Source organism: Ceratotherium simum, chromosome 28 (genome assembly GCF_057802395.1).
Source record: "Ceratotherium simum simum isolate JZ-2026a chromosome 28, ASM5780239v1, whole genome shotgun sequence".
In the NCBI taxonomy this organism is placed as follows: domain Eukaryota; kingdom Metazoa; phylum Chordata; class Mammalia; order Perissodactyla; family Rhinocerotidae; genus Ceratotherium; species Ceratotherium simum.
Window position 1 is genome coordinate 3,156,624 of NC_141927.1, and position 20,896 is coordinate 3,177,519.

Below are 20,896 nucleotides of genomic sequence, written 5' to 3' on the forward strand. Positions count from 1 at the left end.
TATATTTGTATAAGTAAATAACTAAATAAAAAAATATATATTCCATAAAAGGTTGTCTTAATAACTTTTTACCATATTTCCACATAATGATTTTAAGTTTTGAATCTTTTTGTTTCCATCTTAAATCAATGTGTAACTTTTGTTTACATTTTTAATATCTTAAAATTCAATCAGATATCCAATTTAACCAACATCATTTATTAAATAAGTCAACCTTCCTTACTGAGTTGGAATAATTTTACAATAATTAAGTTCCTATGCAGCATAGATCTGTTACTAGAATCCCAATGCTGTATCATTAACCTATTTGTATATTTCTGCACTAATTCCATACTGTTTTCATTATCATGAATTTTTGGTATGCTTTGATATCAGATGGGAGAGTTCTTCCTTATCATTCTTTAAAAATATGTTGGCTATTTGGAGCCTTTACTCTTCCAGGTTAATTTTTATATGTTTGTAAATTTCTATTAAAAATCCAAATTAATTTTTATTTGATTTCATTGAATTTAAAACTTAATTTGTAGAAAATTTGTACATTTAAACTTCATTCTTTTCATCTAGGGACATAGTACGTATTCTCATTTATTAGGATATCTTTTTGTTTTCTACTGTAAACTTCTATTTTTTTATATTGCACCCTCACATTTCCTGTTAGATATATTTCTGGCAGTCCTTAGCTTTTTTTCTATTATATATTTCTATTATACTTCTAATAGGTTACATCCTACATGGAAATCTATTGATTTATGTTTATTCTGAATGTAGTCACCTACTGAGCACTCATTATTGCTAAAAATTATCTTCTCTTTCTAATATTTATCATTCATATAATTTTCTTAAATTGTTACATTGTTAGGACCTTCTGGACAAGTTAAATAATATTTCTGATACTGAGGAAGCTGTCCTGTTCTCGACTTTCATGGGACTTCTTGTAATAGCTTAATATTATGATATTTTCTATAAGTAAATTTATTTGTATTATGGTTCTCTATACCTTTGTTAAGGTGATATATTATTTTAGAGTTAATTTAAAGTCTAACATAAAATGAACAAAAATGAAGAGACACATCTTAGAATAACTTATGCATACCTACTGCTCTCGGGTCTTTATCTCTTTTCCTCTGCTTTGAAAGGAGACAGTTGGCTTTGATAAGTCCTCATATGGGGAAAATGTGGGAGCTAAACACTCTTAGCCCATGTTGCAGATTCATATACAGCAGTCCCCCCTTATCCATGGTGGATGCGTTCGTTCCAAGACCCCCAGTGGAGGCCTGAAACATCAGTTAGTACCGAACCCTATATATACTATGTTTTTTCCTATACATGCACATCTAAGATAAAGTTTAATTTATGTTAGGCACAGTTAGAGATTAATAATAATAACTTCTCTGTGCCATGTCCAAATTGCCAGCATCACTACTCTTGTGCTTTGAGGCCAATATTAAGCAAAATAAGGGTTACTTGAACCCAAGTACGGCAATACCACAACAGTCGATCTGATAACCTAGACGGCTACTAAGTGACTAAAGGACTGGTGGCGTCTGCAGCGTGGATCCTCTGGACAAAGGGACGATTCACATTCCTGGTGTGATGGAGCAGGACAGAGTGAGATTTCATCACATTACTCAGAATGGCACACAATTTAAAACACATAAATTGTTTATTTCTGGAATTTTCCTTTTAATAGTTTTGGACCGGAGTTGACTGTGGGGAACTGAAATCCCAGAAAGCAAAGCCATGAATAAAGGGGGACTACTTTCTTTTATTGAAATATAAGGGGAATCAGGAATATATATTTTGACAATCCTCTAAATTCCTGATCTGTCCTGCTACAGTACAGGTTTCTATATTAACAGCTCATTTGAAACTGGCAAATAGAAAAATGGTGTTAACATTATGTGAAAATTATTTAGGCGCTTGCCACATTTCCCTGGGCAAATGGAGTTGATATAGTAGAATTATAACCTATAGCAGGAAAATAAAAATGCCTCAGTTTGTGTTCTGCACAAAAAAGCTCTTTCAGATCCATATTAAGAAGAGTAGAAATAAACACACGAACCTAGGAGCCCCTCCCCAGCGGGACTCCCCCTTGACTTATACAGCTGATGTTCATGTCAGGTGCGTCTCCTTCTGAGCCCTCTTGCATGCTGGCCCTATAGATGCAGAGCTCGTCTTCCATCTGCTACTGCCTAGGGGCTGGCATGCCCACTCTCCTGGTTTTGTGGATTTTTCATACTTCTTGAGAAGCCTCCAGCCACTAGGTGCTGCCCACCTGCACTTTGCAGGTTTTCTTTCTCAAAGTACCAGTTACTATTTGGATTAATACTCTCATGACAAAGGTCAAAGATTTGGGTGGTCTGCAGCATAATTGTCCCATAATCCCTGTTATTTTTGGTGTATCATTTTAAAGAAGTCAAGGTGTTTAATGAATGCATATAGCATGTTCGAATGGAAATGCCTGCAGTCCATAAAAAAGTACTGAAAATGGAAATTCGTATATATGTGAAAATATATATATATATATATATATATATATATATATATATATACTTAGAATATATATATATATTCTTTTGCAATAGAAACAATGTTATAGTGTGGTTATTTTCATGGCCAACAGCAGAGTCCCTGACTTTTTTTTGCAAATGATCACAGGTAACATATTTGTTTGTCTTGTTATTATAACTATATACTTCATAGTATAAAGTTGAGGAACACAGTAACACACAATCATCAAGATTGTTATTCATTTTGAGATTTCTGTGAGCAGATCTGTGCAGGGCAGTGGGGAATGGCTGGTAGCACAAAAACCACTTGGAGATCTCCTGAGCACTCTGGCCCAGAATGAGTGCTCCTGGGAGGAGAGCTCTGCCAGAGGGGAAGAATCAGAGGGAACTAAGACAAGCAGTGCAGACCTAGAGGAAGTGGTTTGACACCTGGACCTGGTCAGAGGAAAATCAGGGCTGACAACGTAGAATACATATACTCACCATGTTGTCTCACACTCTATCTTCAACAAATGCCATGCGTAAGTGTATGTGTATAAATAAGCTCTGTAAGTTTGGGTGTTTGTGGGTAAAGTTGAAGGACAGTCCACATTTTATTATTCTTCATTTCTAAACATATGCTCTACCTAATACAGAAACTTTTCTAGGTAAACTTCAAGTGTTGAACAGCAACAATATTTTCAAGATGTATAAATTTTCAAATAGAATTCCCACTTTAGTCCTGTTATACTGCCTCATAAAATACACATGCCACCCAAACTTTTTAAATATTGACATGTCTTTGCATTTCTTGATAATTTACTGCTTCGTTGGGATCTACCTACCATCACAGCTGGGTAACGCGTGGTTCCACTGATGGTTCCTCTCACAGACAAGCGGCTCATCATCACTGAGCGTGTATCCGGGGTCACAGGTGAAAGTCACCGTAGACCGGATGCCAAAGTTACTGCCATGCCGACGACCATTCACAGGGATCCCCGGGTCCAGGCAAGAGTCTGACTCCAGAGTCACACCTAGATGCATGGAAAATACATTCTATAAGGACCTTTCTGGTTTATAGAAAAGAAAAAATATTTGTGCCATAACATATCAACATATTCCTGGACATTATCAGACCTGGAAAATTATGCAAGTGAATTCAATAATGCATTCATGTAAAAAACATACATTTTCGAGTATGTGACCCTGTTTGTCTGTAGAGAGATGTATGTCGTTACACTGTTTGCCAGAAGATCTAAGTGGTACAACCTTGAGTGCTTCGTTGACATCTGAATTTTACCCTTCTTCATCTGAAAATCAAAGAACTGTACTAAATGAAGTCTAAATCTTTTCTGTTTTCTGTCTCCATCCCTTTCCCTCTCCTTCTCTTTTATATTTTATATTCTTGTTAGATTTTTGCAGTCATACTTCAACGTTTATACATATGCATACACACACCCAAGCCCGCACACATATAATGCAAATTAAAACCACACTGGAGTTGATTTTCTAAAATTGCATTCCATAAATCCCTACTTTTTTTTTTCAAATTTGCACTTAAGTCAGCCACTTTTGAGATGGCTACAATTAGCCTACGCTCAAAGATGTTAAAAAAGTAAAGTGCTATATAAAGTCAAGGAATTATGATCACGTCATTATAAGAGTTTCGTTTCTCTGGCTCCCACATTTTTCTTTCTTTCTAGAATAATATATATTTTAAAAGATAAGGGAAATGGGAATAAGACAAGAAGATATTATTACAATGTTTATGAATACAAAGACATAAAAAAGACCTTGCTATTGCTATTATAACTCTCTCAGTATGTTTCAGAACATTACAATTACGACATGAAATATTAATCAAAAATCTTGTTATTACCAACATTCAGGCTGTTTAGTCCCCAAAATGATCTTTCAAATAATATTTCTGATCATTGCATATATTTTAGCAAAGTTTGGATGATGTGCCATATGAGTAAACTTTCCTTCATTAAGTTAAATACATAAAATACAACTAAGGGCTGACTTTTTAAAATAAATAATGTGATAATATTTCTTCATTAGTATAGTAAAATGCACATAAGTAGGACAGCTGAGCCACTATACAAAAATGTGTAGCAAAGAATGTGATTCCCAAGAGAGAGCCAGCTTCTTGGGGGGTCACCTCTAAGCCCTTGGGATTTCCTGAGTGTTATTCATCGGGGGCCCTGGGACCACACCTGACAGTTTATATTCACTGGTAGCTCAGGGTGGGCCCCTGGGGCAACATGATTTCAGTCCAACCTACAGGGATGGGGGCAGCTGGAGATTGAGTTCAACCACATGGGCAATGATTCAATCAATGATGCCTGTGCAATGAAACACCAGCAAAATCTCTGGACAGGGACGCTCAGGCGAGCTTCCCAGGTTGGCAACACACTGTCACACACCATGGCTGGGAGAGGTGACACCATTCACAACTCCACCGGAGAAGACGGCTGGAAGCTCAGAGGTTAGATCCCTTCCTAGACTCCACCTTCTGTGTCTCTTCCTCTAGCTGGTCCTAAATTATATCCTTTCCCTGTAGTAAACACGACCATGAGCAGAGTAGCTTTCGGTGAGTTCTTTGAGTCCTTCTATCAAATGATCAGACCTGAGGGTCATTTTGGGAACTCCCCGAACTTGCAGTTGGTTTCAGAATTAGCAGAATATGCAGACTGCACTTTGCAGGTCTCTGCCATTAACCTCACAGTTTGGTTAACAATGGGTAAAAAACAACAGAAAAAAATATCATGGTAGGGTTTCCAAGGGAAAACATATTGAAGAGAAAAAGAACCAAAGTGAAAAAAATATAGACTCACTCTTTCTCAAGAATTTTTCTTAAACATCATTCTAACTAATTTCCTAAAAAACAGCACATGCCTATTGTCCTAAACAACAGGATGTAACTGTCATGGCTTCTTGCAAAGTGTGGCAGCAGAGGCGTGTACGCCTTCCACTCCCACATGATGTGTGATTCTGCCAAAGAAACATGGACATCGCTTGCCCCAAAATTCACCACCTACACTGCTCCTCTCTCTCTCCACACACACACACACACACGCACAAACACACACAGGCACACACATTCATACCTAAGGCAGTGTCTATGACCTCTTTCATAACACCCCAAAGATTGTACACAGCATATGCCCTATGCAGAGTGGGTGCGCAAGACTGGCTGATTGGTTTTGTAGTATCAAGATCAACATAAAAATTCTCTCAACAGAAGATGTTTGCCAAAGAAATGGATTAGTCTCCAGGTTCATGAAAAACCAGTCAACTAAATTATTCCATTTTATCAAATGACTTTCCATGATCATGAAACAATAATATACTCACTGCACTGCAGTGAATAATAATAGAAATTATTATTTTAGACGATGTGATTAATGAACAATATCCATAATGAAATTTGTAAATTATAAGCAAACTTTTCCCACAAAAAATTTGTAGGGAAAAAAGAGAGAAATATTAGAGGAAACCAAAGCATATACATTTAAATTTAGAATTCTTCACATGTAAAACTGAACTAAAAAATAAATAAAAATGTTAAAGTCATAACTGCTGATTCCTACCAACTATATTCCATTATTTAATCATTCATACAGTTTTACAAAATAATGGGCAGAAGTATTGAGCTGTGAAATGTGCAGAGATTGTGCTCCTTAGCATTACAAATTATCTGAGTTGATAGCACTTGTGAGGGTAAGTGCTGAGTAGTAGAATTATAAGAGATTTGGTGACCAATTTACCTGAAACACAATATATATAGGAATTAGGAAACAAGATGACAGCGGGCGAGTGCGTGGAACCACAAAGGAGGTGAGGCGGCTTAAAGAGACAAGACCTTTCAGAGAGTCTAAAATCAATCTGTGGGGACAGGCAGCCAGTGTGCTTTGAAGGGAAGGCACAACAAAGAGTTTCAGAGTTTGTTTAGAGCATCTTTCCCCTTCTTGTCTCCAGCCCCGATGATACTAAGAAAAAGTCTGATCAACCGATTTTATTGAGGCTATGAATATGTCCAGATTCTGCACCAATTGTTTCTTACTTGACACTTAATGCCACTGTGAATTTATTGACGCAAATATTATAAATAAACTTTTCATTTGGCCTTTGTCAAATAAGTGACTGAATAAATTTGCTGTTTGGTGAATAAAGGAAGCCAATTACTTTGAAAATCTCCATGTGCAGATTATATTAATGTACATTTGACATAAGTAAAGTTCTGTTCAGTTATCTATTCTTATAAAAGTTCCAATCCAAGGAAGGGAATGGATATTCTCTGAGTGTCTTTTATCTGCCAGCTTCTCACACAGCCTCCAAAAGGTTTTGAAACAGCAGTTACAATCCCATTTTACAGATGAGGAAATAGGCCAAGAAATTAAGTAAATTGGTCATGTTAAACTATTTACTGAGCTTCAAATCTACGGCCTTGCCTGTTCTCTCTCTGTGTGTCCGCGTGTGTGTGTGTGTGTGTGTGTGTGTGTGTGTGTTGTAAGGAGTTTTCCAATTGTTTTGCATCTATTAGCATTACAACTTGACTGGCCTCATTTTCTAATGATAAGAAAGGTCACCGAATCTCAGAAAACTAATCTGCACACACGCGCACACACAAACACCCCCACAAACCATATTCCTTTGCCCCTCACAGTTTTTTTTTTTTTTTTAACTGCAAGGTATATGAATCTCCTAGTAGGCTATATATATTTGCATATAATGAATCTTCCTTCTTTCTGGAAGCATTATTAAAAAGATACTTTTGAAAGCATTTCCAAGAAATGCTCTAAAATTAAATGGAAAAATCACCATATACTTGAGAAATCCATTTGTTTTCCAATATCCTATAAAATGAAAGCTATTTTAAATTGGTGGTTCCACGCTTTACAAACAAAGAGCAAATGATTATTCTAGGGGGATAACACATTACTATTATACAAAGAAACTGGGCACATTCCTTGTAAAGAATAACACAATGAAAGGACCGACTGTAATTGGACACTATATTTACAAGAGCAACGAATCAAGGGACTTAGCACACAGAGCAGAACTCCAATCCCAGGGATGCTTTTAGGAAAATATTGAAAAAATGGCTTCCACCCTTCTGCCTTGCAATTCAGAAAGAGCTGAAATTAATGCTGTTTTTAGCAGCTCATATGATCTCATGGCGCCACTGCAAAGATAAGTCAACCTTGAGTAGAGGGTGGTTATGTCTGCAATGCTTTCTGTCCAAGGTAGGTTTTCATGCACCCATCTGGGCATGAATTGGGGTCCTTAATAACTTTTTAAAGCAAGGAAGGTTTACAATGTCAACCATTTATGACGAAAGACAAAAGGGAGATGAGCTATATTATTATTATTAAATGGCATAAAGAGTTTAACATAAATCATTCTTGGGTCATAGCAACCCATTTTTTAAAAATGTGTTGGGTGAGCAAGTGTCATTATTCTCTGGTGCCTACTTGTTGGCTTCTGAACATACTTCCTCACAGGGTACTAGCCATGGTCAAAATTCTAAAGGGGTTGGAATGTGCCTCTTTCCCACGTCCGTTTCTCCTGTCTCTGCCTGTCCCCTAGCTCCTCCATCACTCTACGTTCCTCTGCCCACGCCTGCAGGTTCTCTCCACCTGGAACGCATGTGTCAGGCCTGCACCTGTCATGGTCTCCCTGGGCTGCCTCAGGCAGACACTGCCACCTACATGCCACTTCCTTCAGAATTAAAAATTCAGAATTCAGGTCTGCACCACGGGTGTACTGAATTACAATGTCCTGATTTGAGTTTAGGAGTCTGCATTTTACTAAGATCCCCAGGTGACTATTAAGGCCCAGGAACGTTTAAGAAAACTGCTCCTTCAGCAAGCCTTCTAAACAGGCATGGCCATCGGCATGGTTAGGGAGCTCTTGAAAAGTACTTAGGTCTCTATACCACCCACAGAAGCAGCAACCTAGAACATCTGAGCTGGCCCTCTGGCATCTGCTTAATTTTAAAGCCTGCAGCTAACTGTTTGCACAACACCAGCTGACAACCATCGTGTCAAAGATCCCAGGCCTTTCCTGACTCATTTTCTTGTAAAAATGCCATTTTCTCCTTTCTCTTCAAATACTTAACAATGAATAAATAAATTGAGGTGATAAGTCTAGCTTCAGTGTGACGTCATTCCAGTAACATTTTCCCAATGTACTTTCAATGCTTCCACCCAGAGGAATGCACAAAAAATTTGTGGGGACTTCTGGAAGGACGACTAGGGGGTCACAGTATTCAAGTGGGTGACTGTTTAGACCAGTGTCCCTTCTGAGACACAGCACTGATGCTGTAAGGACACCTTCCCCATCTTGTCCACCGGCTGAGGGCTCTGCCCTCACCAGTGACTAGAGAGGAGCTCCCTGCTTTTCCAATAAAGGAGGAAGGAGAAGGAATTCGCCACTCCGAGGGATCTGAAATTTCCGACACTCACACAATTATCACTCCACTACAAATGCACCAGCTTGGTAACAGTTTTCATCTTCTTTTCACTGATGTGAAGAAAGAAAAATGGCAAAGAGCGTTGTTCTCTGAGGGGTCGCTCCGGGTTATGGAAGCACACCTTCCCGAGGCTCAGGTCTACTTTCAAGTATAGGATAAATCAAAAGAACCCTGAAACATGATCTAGTTGTTCTTTTAAGATTATAAAGATTATTGTGTGGGGGGGCCGGCGTGGTGGCTAAAGCCGTTAAGTGCGCCTGCTCCGCTGCGGCGGCCCAGGGTTTGCAGGTTCGGATCCCAGGCGCGCACCAACGCACTGCTTGTCTGTCCAGCCATGCTGTGGTGGCGTCCCATATAAAGTAGAGGAAGATGGGCACGGATGTTAGCTAAGAGCTAATCTTCCTCAGGGAAAAAAAAAAAAAAGAGGAGGATTGGCATCAGATGTTAGCTCAGGGCTGATCTTCCTCACAAAAAAACAGAATTGTTGTGTGAAGTATCTGCTTATTAAAATAAATTATTATATGATATTAGTGAGGATGACAAGCTAAACAGGAATTTGTGAACTGACCATCATTCTTTGCTTTCTCAGAAAGAAGGAATAAGAACAACCCATTTACTTAAACGAGTTAGGTGAGCGAAGGAAATTAGTTTGCACTGCCTGCAAATGGGCTTTAGAACACATTTCTTCAAAGGGTGCTGAAAATGGGCGAAATAATCTATGGTACACAAATGAGGGAGAGAGACAAGAGGAGACGAAATCTCTGCTCTACTATTCATCAGTGCCTGAAAATATCTATTCTCTTAAGTTTCATCCAACTATATAACCAAAGGCCAAGTAATTCTAATTTTAAAAATAGTAGCGGATGAGGTGGAGACAACAGAACACTGAGCTGATCAATGCTTCAGAGTTTTATAAACTCAGATGATTGTAATGTGCATACATCTTTACTCCAAGGAAAAGTGATAACTTAAAGGGACATTAAAAACAGATGAAAAATACAATTTTCTGGTTCTTAAATTGTACTTCAAGTTTAAAAAATGTTACTTTGAAATAAATGCTGTATGTTTATGAAGCAACACTAATAACTTTGAATTAAGTTAATCATTAATAATCAATTCTCTCACTATCAGAATGAGTAGAATATGATTCCATTTTTTATCAAAAAGTGCACATAACTTTATATGTGTATATACATGTTTGCATGTAATTATATTCATGAGCATGCAAAACAGAGAAACACAACAGGTTATTAATTTGAGTTTGCTGGACGGGTTTGGGCAGAGGTTAACAAGGGGAGTGGGAGGTGATATGGGAGAAAGAAAGACAAGAAAAATAAAAAAAATAATGATTGAAAATCCAGCGTGTTAGATATCACCACGTTCATGCATTTGTAAAATTATATGTGTGGGTGTGTGTCAGCACATATCTTTACAATAACATTGAAACTTCATTTTGTTTATTTTGGGAAAAGATTGTAAAAAAAGACAACCACAAAAGTCCTGCAAAATAAGGGTTTTATCCCTTCAGATCCAGTGTTGACCTTCACTCACTCATCTTCTTTCATTCTGCTCAGAAATTGAAGCACTTCAAACAAAGAAAAGAATAAATGCTGTCTTTTTAATTGACTAGTGTTAAAAACATATTCCAACGATGAATCCCCTTCAGCTATTTTCCAGGAGTATATTTGCATAAATATTCCTGTAAAATAATATAATGACATGAAATCCCAATTTCAGAAGCTAAAGCATAAGAGCCAAATTTGAACTTACTGAAATAAAAACGGAAAGGAATACTTGAGACTGGGTTGCCTTGCAAAATACACTGCATTATAATATTTTACCAATTGTGTTCAAATATTTCTAACAATTGTTCTTAGATATTTTTAACAATTTTTAATACTAATGGTTATTTGCCAATTTAGTAAAATTTGGCTGGGTTTTAATTCCTCATCCTCTCAGTTACATGCTCCTTCTCAGTGAAACTTGTCTATATCTACTGACAGATAAGCACCAGGAATGTCTTAATCATATTTTTCTAGCAAGAATATTGCTCAGGATATAGAATTTTAGTCTTATGTGCCCTATAGCTCCTTTGGACAATAGACATATTTTCTAATAGTAGAAATTTATTATTACATCATGTAGTAAATGAACACATTTCATTGTTTTAGTTATTTTATTATTTTACTTTATAATAAACAAATATGTCTTTTTCAGTTTTAAAGTAAAAATCCCCAAGATGTGCTCTCATTAACAAGAGAAAGTTCCTTCTTTTTTTTTTTTTTTTTTTGGTGACGAAGGTTAGCCCTGAGCTAACAGATGTTGCCAATCCTCCTCTTATTTTGCTGAGGAAGATTGGCCCTGAGCTAACACCTGTGCACATCCTCCTCTATTTTATGTGGGACACTGCCACAGCGTGGCTTGATAAGCGGTGCATAGGACTGCGCCCAGGATCCGAACCTTCGAACCCCAGGACGCCAAAGCAGAGTGCGTGAACTTAACCACTACGCCACCGGGCCAGCCCAACAAGAGAAAGTTCTTACGATGGTGCAATGCATTGTGGACAGAGGCAGTCAGGATCAACCCATCAGCACATGCATCCGTGTGTGAGAAAACGAGCACCCGTGTCCTGCCCTCCAGCAGGCCGCTGCACCCCCTGCCGCGGCAGGTGAGGACGCTGACTTACTCTCATAGTGAATGAGGAAGCCGACGCTGGAGCGGCTGTTGTCGGTGGTGAAGAGCAGGTACATGAAGTTCCCCGTGCTGATGAGGAACTGCGGGGCCTGCGTGCCGTGGTACTCGCCGATCAGCGGGGACGAGCTGGCCCGCCCGTCTCTGACTTCCAGGGTGTCATAGTTGACCTCAGTCTGAAACCTGCGGATAGGTGTATCCGGTTAGAAAAGAGATCCGAAGCAACATTAACTTACAGATGTCCCCATCATATCTTCATTCATTAATTAAAAGCGCATAGACAGCAATAGAAATAAATTATTTACACATATATACTTTTTGAAAACTTGGATGCATATATTTAAGGATAGTACTTTTTTTCTAGAAGTATTCTTATTGAGTACTCTATCCTGTAACATCACAAAGACAAAAGAGGGCAGCGATGCAGCTCTAAAATAAAAATACTGTGAACCACATTAGCTTTTAGAAAGAAGGAAAGGACTAAGTAAATTTAAAAATCGCCAATTAGTGAAAAATCAATCATTATGCATTTTCAAATTATTTTTCATGATGCCCTGTTTAACATGACTATGGATATCTTAAAATGAACATAACTGAAGTGAAATGATCTCTTAAAGGAAGAGGGTAATTCAACATATATGACAATACTTCAAATACCTTTCTCAAAAAAAGAAAATCCTGTGCCTTTTTAAGTTGCATTAACTCTTTCAGGACATAGAAGAGCATTTAGCACACTGCTGCTTCAGAAAGCAAAAGTTACTTTAATTAATGATTTGAAAAAGTTAGAACAGCTTCTGAAAAGTGCTTAACTTTTCTTCCAAGAAGGACGCTATGCTTCTAGAGAATCTGGCCTGATATTACATTTATATCCAGTTGCAGCCACTTGGGTCCTCTTTGATGAAATGAGGGTACCATTCCAGGCAATGAGATAATATCCTAAATGGGCCCATCCAGTCCTCAAAGAGCTAACCTGGTTTCCAAGCATCCGCCTATGCTCTCAGGGAGCAGCCTACGCACTGTGGGCCTCTGTGCACTCAGTGACTTTCAGACAAAGAATTCCGTGGAAGACTGCGCCGTTATTCCCCATGCTTTGCATCAAATACTGCTGATGGGGAGGAAAAGGGAGGGAGAGCAAGCTGTCTTAGCTTCATGGCATGGAATGACAAGAAAGATGCTGAAACCAAAGGGCTCTGCTCTGCCCTGTTTATCACTAATTCACGGAGACTCCTCTTACTGCAAATGTACAGTAATGCTATCTTCTTGCAACTAACTTAGGATGGTCCCCTGACCCCTACTCTTCCATAAAGAAGAATTCAAACAATTGGTGTATTACGTGGCTTGGCCAGCATATGGCCACGGGCTGGGCCTTTGGGGTCAGACAATACAGCTTCGTCTTTTACTAAACAAAACCACACTCATAGATTCAGAGAACAGACTGGTGGGCTGCCAGAAGGGAGGGGGGTGAAGGGAGATGAGAAAAATGGGTGAAGGGGATCAAGAGGTACAGACTTCCAGGTATAAAATAAATAAGTCATGGGGATGTAGTTTACCACGTGGGCACTATAGGCACTAATATTGTATGGCGAATTTGAAAGTTGCTAACAAAGTAAATCTTAAAAGTTCCCATCACAAGAAGAAAATGTAACTTTGTATGGTGACAGTTGGTAAATAGACTTAGTGTGGTGTTCATTTCACAATGTATACAAATGTCAAATCATTATGTTGCACACCTGAAAGTAATAAAATGTTTTATCTCAATATTAATTCAATAAAAAAAGAAAAAGACTCTATGGCTTCTCAGTTATCTGAGTTCAAATTCAAGAAGTCTACATAAGCATGAAATAAATCTCATTTGACATATTTGCACTAAAGTTTTCACACCTTCTTTCTTTAGTGACAGTTAACACCAAGAAAGTGTACACTTCAACAGCTGAAAGATTTCCAGGATAACCTCAGAAAGAGAAAAATCTGAATGCTTTTCATGATTTGGCAACCTAACATACACTGTATAACAATATCAGTATGGAATTTAAAATTTGTATGTACAGACACACCTTTTATTAGGATGTCAGCCCACAGCTCGAGGTATAAACTAATATTGCACTATGCAATTAATCTTCAAAGAGTTGTGTTAAAATCACAAATGTCTGAAAATATCATAAATGTTAGCACTTACAAATGGCATTTAGCAAATACCACAGTTCACCAATGTTGAAAAGACAAGATTGAGAAAAATTGTGTGAGTATCTTTGTTCAGACCACTGAAAATGGAATGCTAATAAAATGTGCCAAACCAGAATGTAAAATCACTATTTTTTTTTTTTTTGCATCAAACCCTGGAAATCTTTATTTATGTTTTTTTTATTTATTTTTTTTTATTTTTTGTTTATTGCAGTAACATTGGTTTATAACATTGTAAAAATTTCATAAAATCACTATTTTTACTAAATACTTTAAATTTGATGTGCTGCTGGAAATTAGGATGTGCTTCTGCTTTTTCCCCTGTCAATACTAGAAAGTCTAAAATTAATAAGAAACCAAACTTAATTTACTGAATATTTGTAGAGTTAACTTTTTCTAATGATTAAGAGTATATGTAGATAAGGGAGTCAAGATGGCGGCGTAGGCAGACTCTGAACTCACCTCCTCCTGTGGACACAGCCAATTTACAACTACTCGTGGAAAAATTACCCCTGAGACAGAACTGAAAACTGGATAAGAGGAACTCCTGCAACAACAGACAATCCTCTCTGAGGTGGAAGAGGCAGAGACTCCCTTCTGGAGAGAAAAAACGCCGCCTTCACAAGCCGCCAGCGTCACGGCCGCCGGGAGCAGCTCACAGGTACGCAGCCTCCCTGGAGGCGCGGGGCCCTGAGCCGGGGAGCGCCCCCGCTGGGGGCATTTTGTGGACCCAGCACAATCGACACCAGCGGCATAATATCTGACTTTGCCTGCTACTAAAGCATTGGGTAGCACCCCCAGAAAACCCGGTTCACAAAGAAACTAAAACTGGCTCTTAAAGGGCCCGTGCACAAACTCACCCGTTCCAGAAAGCATCCTAAAATCACCAGAAAGAAAGGTACACAGTGCTTCGGTGACAAGAGACTCACCTAATAGGCCCTGAGTGCATCACGGTGAGGGGTGAGACCTCTCCAGGGACTGGGACATTGGCGGCGGCCATTGTTGTGGCCTGGTGTGAGCGTGCTGACACAGACGCCATTGGAGTTCTCCCTGAGACCTGCTAGCCCAGGGTCTGCTCCACCCACTAGAGCACCAATTTAATCCAGCTCAGCCAGGGCAGGCAGCCCACCCTAGAGACTGGCCCCACCCAACAACAAGCCCTCAGGCAACGTGTGGGCCTGCATAGATTGGTGACTGGATTCTCTGCAGCCTGGCAACTGAGCTGACTTGAGCGGGGCAGGGTGTGCACAAGGAGCAGGTGGAGAGTGTGGGGCAGTGGTGGAGTGTGTGGGACTCCCGCTGTGGAGAGACTGGGTCCACTTGCAGAGGTTGGGGCACTCACACAGGGCAGGACTGTGTTGACTGTGTGTGTGGACCTGTGGGCAACAGGGTTGTCAGCTGCAGAAGACTTGTGCTTCTCAAAGACCCACATAGGAGGTTTGCCCCACCTTCCAAAGCCTGAAACAATTGGGTGCTCCTGTGCCTGAGGGCAGCCCCACCCAGCTGCAATCCTCAGAGAGCTGACAAGAGACCTAATAGGCTAGAGGTTTACAGCAATTGTAAGGCCCTGAGCCTAACAACCTGCCACACTGGGGGCCTACTCACTTAAAAGAAATACTGCAACACAAATGTGGTATTAGAACTTACAGCCAACTGTACTGGGGCTCCCCACACCTGATAAAGAGACTGAAGGGCCCACAACAACTACAAGCAGCTGAGCATTACAACAGCTGGCCAGGAGCATAACTCAGCCTGCCTGGGCGCCTATAGGGAGAGCTAATAGGCCACAATAGAAGGACACACGTAGCCCACATAGGGGCCACCCCTGGAACATTGAGAACTGAGGGAAGCACACTGGAAGCATCCTAAGGCATCACTTACATAAGGTCACCTATCCAAGAGCAGGAGACGTAGCTGACCTACCTAATACGTAGACACAAGCACAGGGAAAGAGGCAAAATGAGGAGGCAAAAGAATACATTCCAAGTAAGGGAACAGGACAAAACCCCAGAAAAGGAACTAAGTGAAACAGAAATGAGCAACCTACCTGACAGAGAGTTCAAACTAAGAGTGTTAAGGATGCTCACTGATCTGGGGAGAAGAATAGATGAACTCAGTGAGAATGTCAACAAAGAAATGGAAGATATAAAAAAGAACCAATCAGAAATGAAGAATACAATACTGGAAATGAAAAATTCATTAGAGGGACTCAAAAGCAGAGTAGAGGATACAGAAGAACGGATCTGTGAGCTGGAAGAAAGACTAGAAGAAATTACCCAAGGTGAACAGGTAAAAGAGAAAAGAATTAAAAAGAGTGAGGACAGTCTAAGGGACCTCTGGGACAACATCAAGCGCACTAACATCCGTGTTATAGGTGTCCCGGAAGGAGAAGAGCGAGACAAGGGGGCAGAGAATCTATTTCAAGAAATAATAGATGAAAACTTCCCTAACCTAAGGAAGGAAACAGACATCCAGGTACAGGAGGCACAGAGAGCCCCAAACAAGATAAACCCAAAGAGGCCCACACCAAGACACATCATCATCAAAATGTCCAGAATTAAAGATAAAGAGAGAATCCTAAAAGCCGCAAGAGAATGTCAAGTTACATACAAGGGAAACCCCATAAGGCTATCAGCTGACTTCTCAGCAGAAACCTTACAGGCTAGAAGAGAATGGCATGATATATTTAAAGTGCTAAAAGGAAAAAACTTACAGCCAAGAATACTCTACCCAGCAAGGATATCGTTCAAAATGGAAGGAGAGATCAAAATTTTCCCAGATAAGCAAAAATTAAAGGAGTTTGTCACCAAGAAACCAGTGTTACAAGAAATGTTAAAGGGACTGATTTAAGGGGAAAAGAGAAGACCACAAATAGGAAAAATTATCTATTTCCACGATTAGAACGTAATGGATACAAATGCACAAAAAAGAGGTTAGATATGATATCAAAAACATAAAAGGAGGGAGGAGGGTAGTTAAAGAGTACAGCTTTCAGACAGAGGTCAAACTAAAGTGACCATCAATTCTGTATAGAAGAAGTAAGGAACAGAGAAGGACTACTTAAACATTGAGAAAAAAAAAGTTAAAAAATGGCAGTAAGTACATACTTATCAATAGCTACTTTAAATGTCAATGGACTAAATGCCCCAATTAAAAGGCATAGGGTGGCTGACTGGATAAAAACAAGACCCATATATATGCTGCATACAAGAGACACACTTCAGACCTAAAGACACTCACAAACTGAAAGTGAAGGGATGGAAAAAGATACTCCACGCAAATGGCAATGAAAAGAAAGCTGGGGTAGCAGTACTCATATCAGACAAAATAGACTTTAAAACAAAAACTGTAAAAAGAGACAAAGAAGGGCATTACATAATGATCAAGGGAACAATCCAACAAGAGGATATAACACTTGTAAATATCTACGCACCCAATGTAGGTGCACCTAAATATATAAAGCAATTATTAACAGACATAAAAACAGAAATAGACAGTAACACAATAATAGTAGGGGACTTTAACACTCCACTTACACCAACAGATAGATCATCCAAACAGAAGATCAATAAGGAAACATTGGCCTTAAACGACACCTTAGAACAGATGGACCTAGTAGATATATACAGAGCATTCCATCCAAAAACCGAAGAATACACGTTCTTTTCAAATGCACATGGAACATTCTCCAAGATTGATCACATATTAGGCCACAAAACAAGTCTCCATAAATTTAAGAAGATTGAAATAATACCAAGCATCTTTTCTGACCACAACGGTATGAAACTAGAAATCAACTATAGGAAGAAAATCAGAAAAGCCACAAATACATGGAGATTAAACAAAATGCTACTGAACAACGACTGGGTTAACGAAGAAATCAAAGAAGAAATCAAAAAATACCTGGAGACAAATGAAAATGAAAATATGACATGCCAGAATTTATGGGATACAGCAAAAGCAGTTCTAAGAGGGAACTTTATAGCGATACAGGCCTATCTCAACAAACAAGAAAAATCTCAAATAAACAATCTAACAATGCACCTAAAGGAACTGGAAAAAGAAGAACAAACAAAGCCCAAAATCAGTAGAAGAAGGGAAATAATAAAAATCAGAGCAGAAATAAATGAAATAGAGACCAAAAAAACAATAGAAAAAATTAATAAAACCAAGAGCTGGTTCTTTGAAAAGATCAACAAAATAGACAAACCTTTAGCTAGACTCACCAAGAAAAAAAGAGAGAAGGCACAAATAAGTAAAATCAGAAATGAAAGAGGAGAGGTTACAACAGACACCTCAGAAATACAAAAGATTATAAGAGAATACTATGAAAAACTATATGCCAACCAATTCGACAATCTGGAAGAAATGGATAAATTCTTAGAATCATACAACCTTCCAAAACTGGATCAAGAAGAAGTGGAGAATTTGAATAGACCAATCACCAGTAAGGAGATCGAAACAGTAATCAAAAACCTCCCCAAAAATAAAAGTCCAGGACCAGACGGCTTCCCTGGTGAATTCTACCAAACATTCAAAGAAGACTTAATACCTATCCTTCTCAAACTCTTCCAAAAATTGAGGAGCGGGGAAGCTCCCTAACTCATTCTACGAAGCTGACATTACCCTGATACCAAAACCAGACAAGGACAACACAAAAAAAGAAAATTACAGGCCAACATCACTGATGAACATCAATGCAAAAATCCTCAACAAAATACTAGCAAATCGCATACAACAATACGTTAAAAGATTATACACCATGATCAAGTGGGATTTATTCCAGGGATGCAGGGATGGTTTAACATTCGCAAATCAATCAACGTAATACACCACATTAATAAAATGAAGAACAAAAATCACATGATCATCTCAATAGATGCAGAGAAAGCATTTGACAAGATCCAGCATCCATTTATGATAAAAACTCTGAATAAAATGGGTATAGAAGGAAAGTACCTCAACATAATAAAGACCATATATGAGAAACCCACAGCTAATATTATCCTCAATGGTGAAAAACTGAAAGCTATCCCTCTAAGAACAGGAACTAGACAAGGATGCCCACTGTCACCACTCCTATTTAACATAGTATTGGAAGTCCTAGCCAGAGCAATCAGGCAAGAGAAAGAAATAAAAGGGATCCAAATTGGAAAGGAAGAAGTGAAACTGTCACTATTTGCAGATGACATGATTTTATATATAGAAAACCCTAAAGAATCCACCAGAAAACTTTTAGAAGTAATAAACGAATATGGTAAAGTTGCAGGATACAAAATCAACATACAAAAATCAGTTGCATTTCTGTACACTAACAACGAAGTAGCAGAAAGAGAAATTAAGAATACCATCCCATTTACAATTGCAACACAAAGAATAAAATACCTAGGAATAAACTTAACCAAAGAGGTGAAAGATCTGTACACCGAAAACTATAAAACATTTCTGAAAGAAATTGAAGAAGACACAAAGAAATGGAAAGATATTTTGTGCTCTTGGATTGGAAGAATTAACATAGTTAAGATGTCCATACTTCCTAAAGCCATCTATAGATTCAACGCAATCCCTGTCAAAGTTCCAACAACATTTTTCACAGAAATAGAACAAAGAATCCTAAAATTTATATGGAACAAGAAAAGACCCCGAATAGCTAAAGGAATCCTGAGAAAAAAGAACAAAGCTGGAGGTATCACACTCCCTGATTTCAAAATATACTACAAAGCTATACTAACCAAAACAGCATGGTACTGGCACAAAAACAGACACACAGATAAATGGAATAGAATCGAAAGCCCAGAAATAAACCCACACATCTATGGACAGCTAATCTTTGACAAAGGAGCCAAGAATATACAACGGGGAAAAGAAAGTCTTTTCAACAAATGGTGTTGGGAACACTGGACAGCCATATGCAAAAAAATGAAAGTAGACCCTTACCTTACACCATACACAAAAATTAACTCCAAATGGATTAAAGACTTGAATGTAAGACCTGAAACTGTGAAAGTTCTAGAAGAAAACATAGGCAGTACGCTCTTCGACATCAGTCTTAGCAACATCTTTTCAAACACCACGTCTGACCGGGCAAGAGAAACAATAGAAAAAATAAACAAATGGGACTACATCAAACTAAAAAGCTTCTGCACAGCAAAGGAAACCATCAACAAAACGAAAAGACAACCTAACAATTGGGAGAAGATATTTGCAAACCATACATCTGATAAGGGCTTAATCTCCAAAATATATAAAGAACTCATGCATCTCAACAACAAAAAAACTACCAACCCAATTAAAAAATGGGCAAAAGACCTGAACAGACATTTCTCCAAAGAAGATATACAGATGGCCAACAGACACATGAAAAGATGTTCAAAATCACTAATTATCAGGGAAATGCAAATCAAAACTACAATGAGATATCACCTCACGCCTGTCAGAATGGCTATAATTAACAAGACAGGAAACAACATGTATTGGAGAGGATGTGGAGAGAAGGGAACTCTCATACACTGCTGGTGGGAGTGCAAACTGGTGCAGCCACTATGGAAAACAGTATGGAGATTCCTCAAAAAATCAACGATAGAACTACCATATGATCCAGCTATTCCACTGTTGGGTATTTATCCAAAGAACTTGAAAACACCAATTTGCAAAGGTACATGCACCCCTGTGTTCATTGCAGCCTTATTCACGATAGCCAAGACTTGGAAGCAACCTAATTGCCCATCAAGGGACGAATGGATAAAGAAGCTGTGGTATATATACACAATGGAATACTACTCAGCCATAAGAAACGACGAAATCCAGCCATTTGTGACAACATGGATGGACATTGAGCGTATAATGCAAAGTGAAATAAGTCAGAGGGAGAAGGTCAAATACCGTATGATTTCCTTCATTAAGTAGTAGATAGTGACAACAATGGACGGATACATAGGGACAGAGATTGGATTGGTGGTTGCCAGAGGGGAGGGGGGAGGGAGGAGGATGAAAGGGATAATTCGGTGCATGTGTGTGGTGATGGGTTGTAATTAGTATTTTGGTGGTGAACATG

At 38.7% G+C, this 20,896-nt stretch overlaps 1 protein-coding gene across 1 annotated transcript in view; it reads right to left on the minus strand.

Annotated features, from left to right (window-relative positions):
• The window catches only part of CSMD1 (CUB and Sushi multiple domains 1), a gene marked incomplete at its 5' end in the record, with an annotated part of 1,589,548 nt that overhangs the window by 364,524 nt on the left and 1,204,128 nt on the right, over nucleotides 1-20,896 (minus strand). Inside the window, 2 exons of the mRNA XM_087418289.1 lie at nucleotides 3,335-3,523; nucleotides 11,657-11,844. Of these exons, the coding sequence (XP_087274415.1) occupies nucleotides 3,335-3,523; nucleotides 11,657-11,844 (377 nt within the window). The remainder of the gene's footprint in view (nucleotides 1-3,334; nucleotides 3,524-11,656; nucleotides 11,845-20,896) is intronic.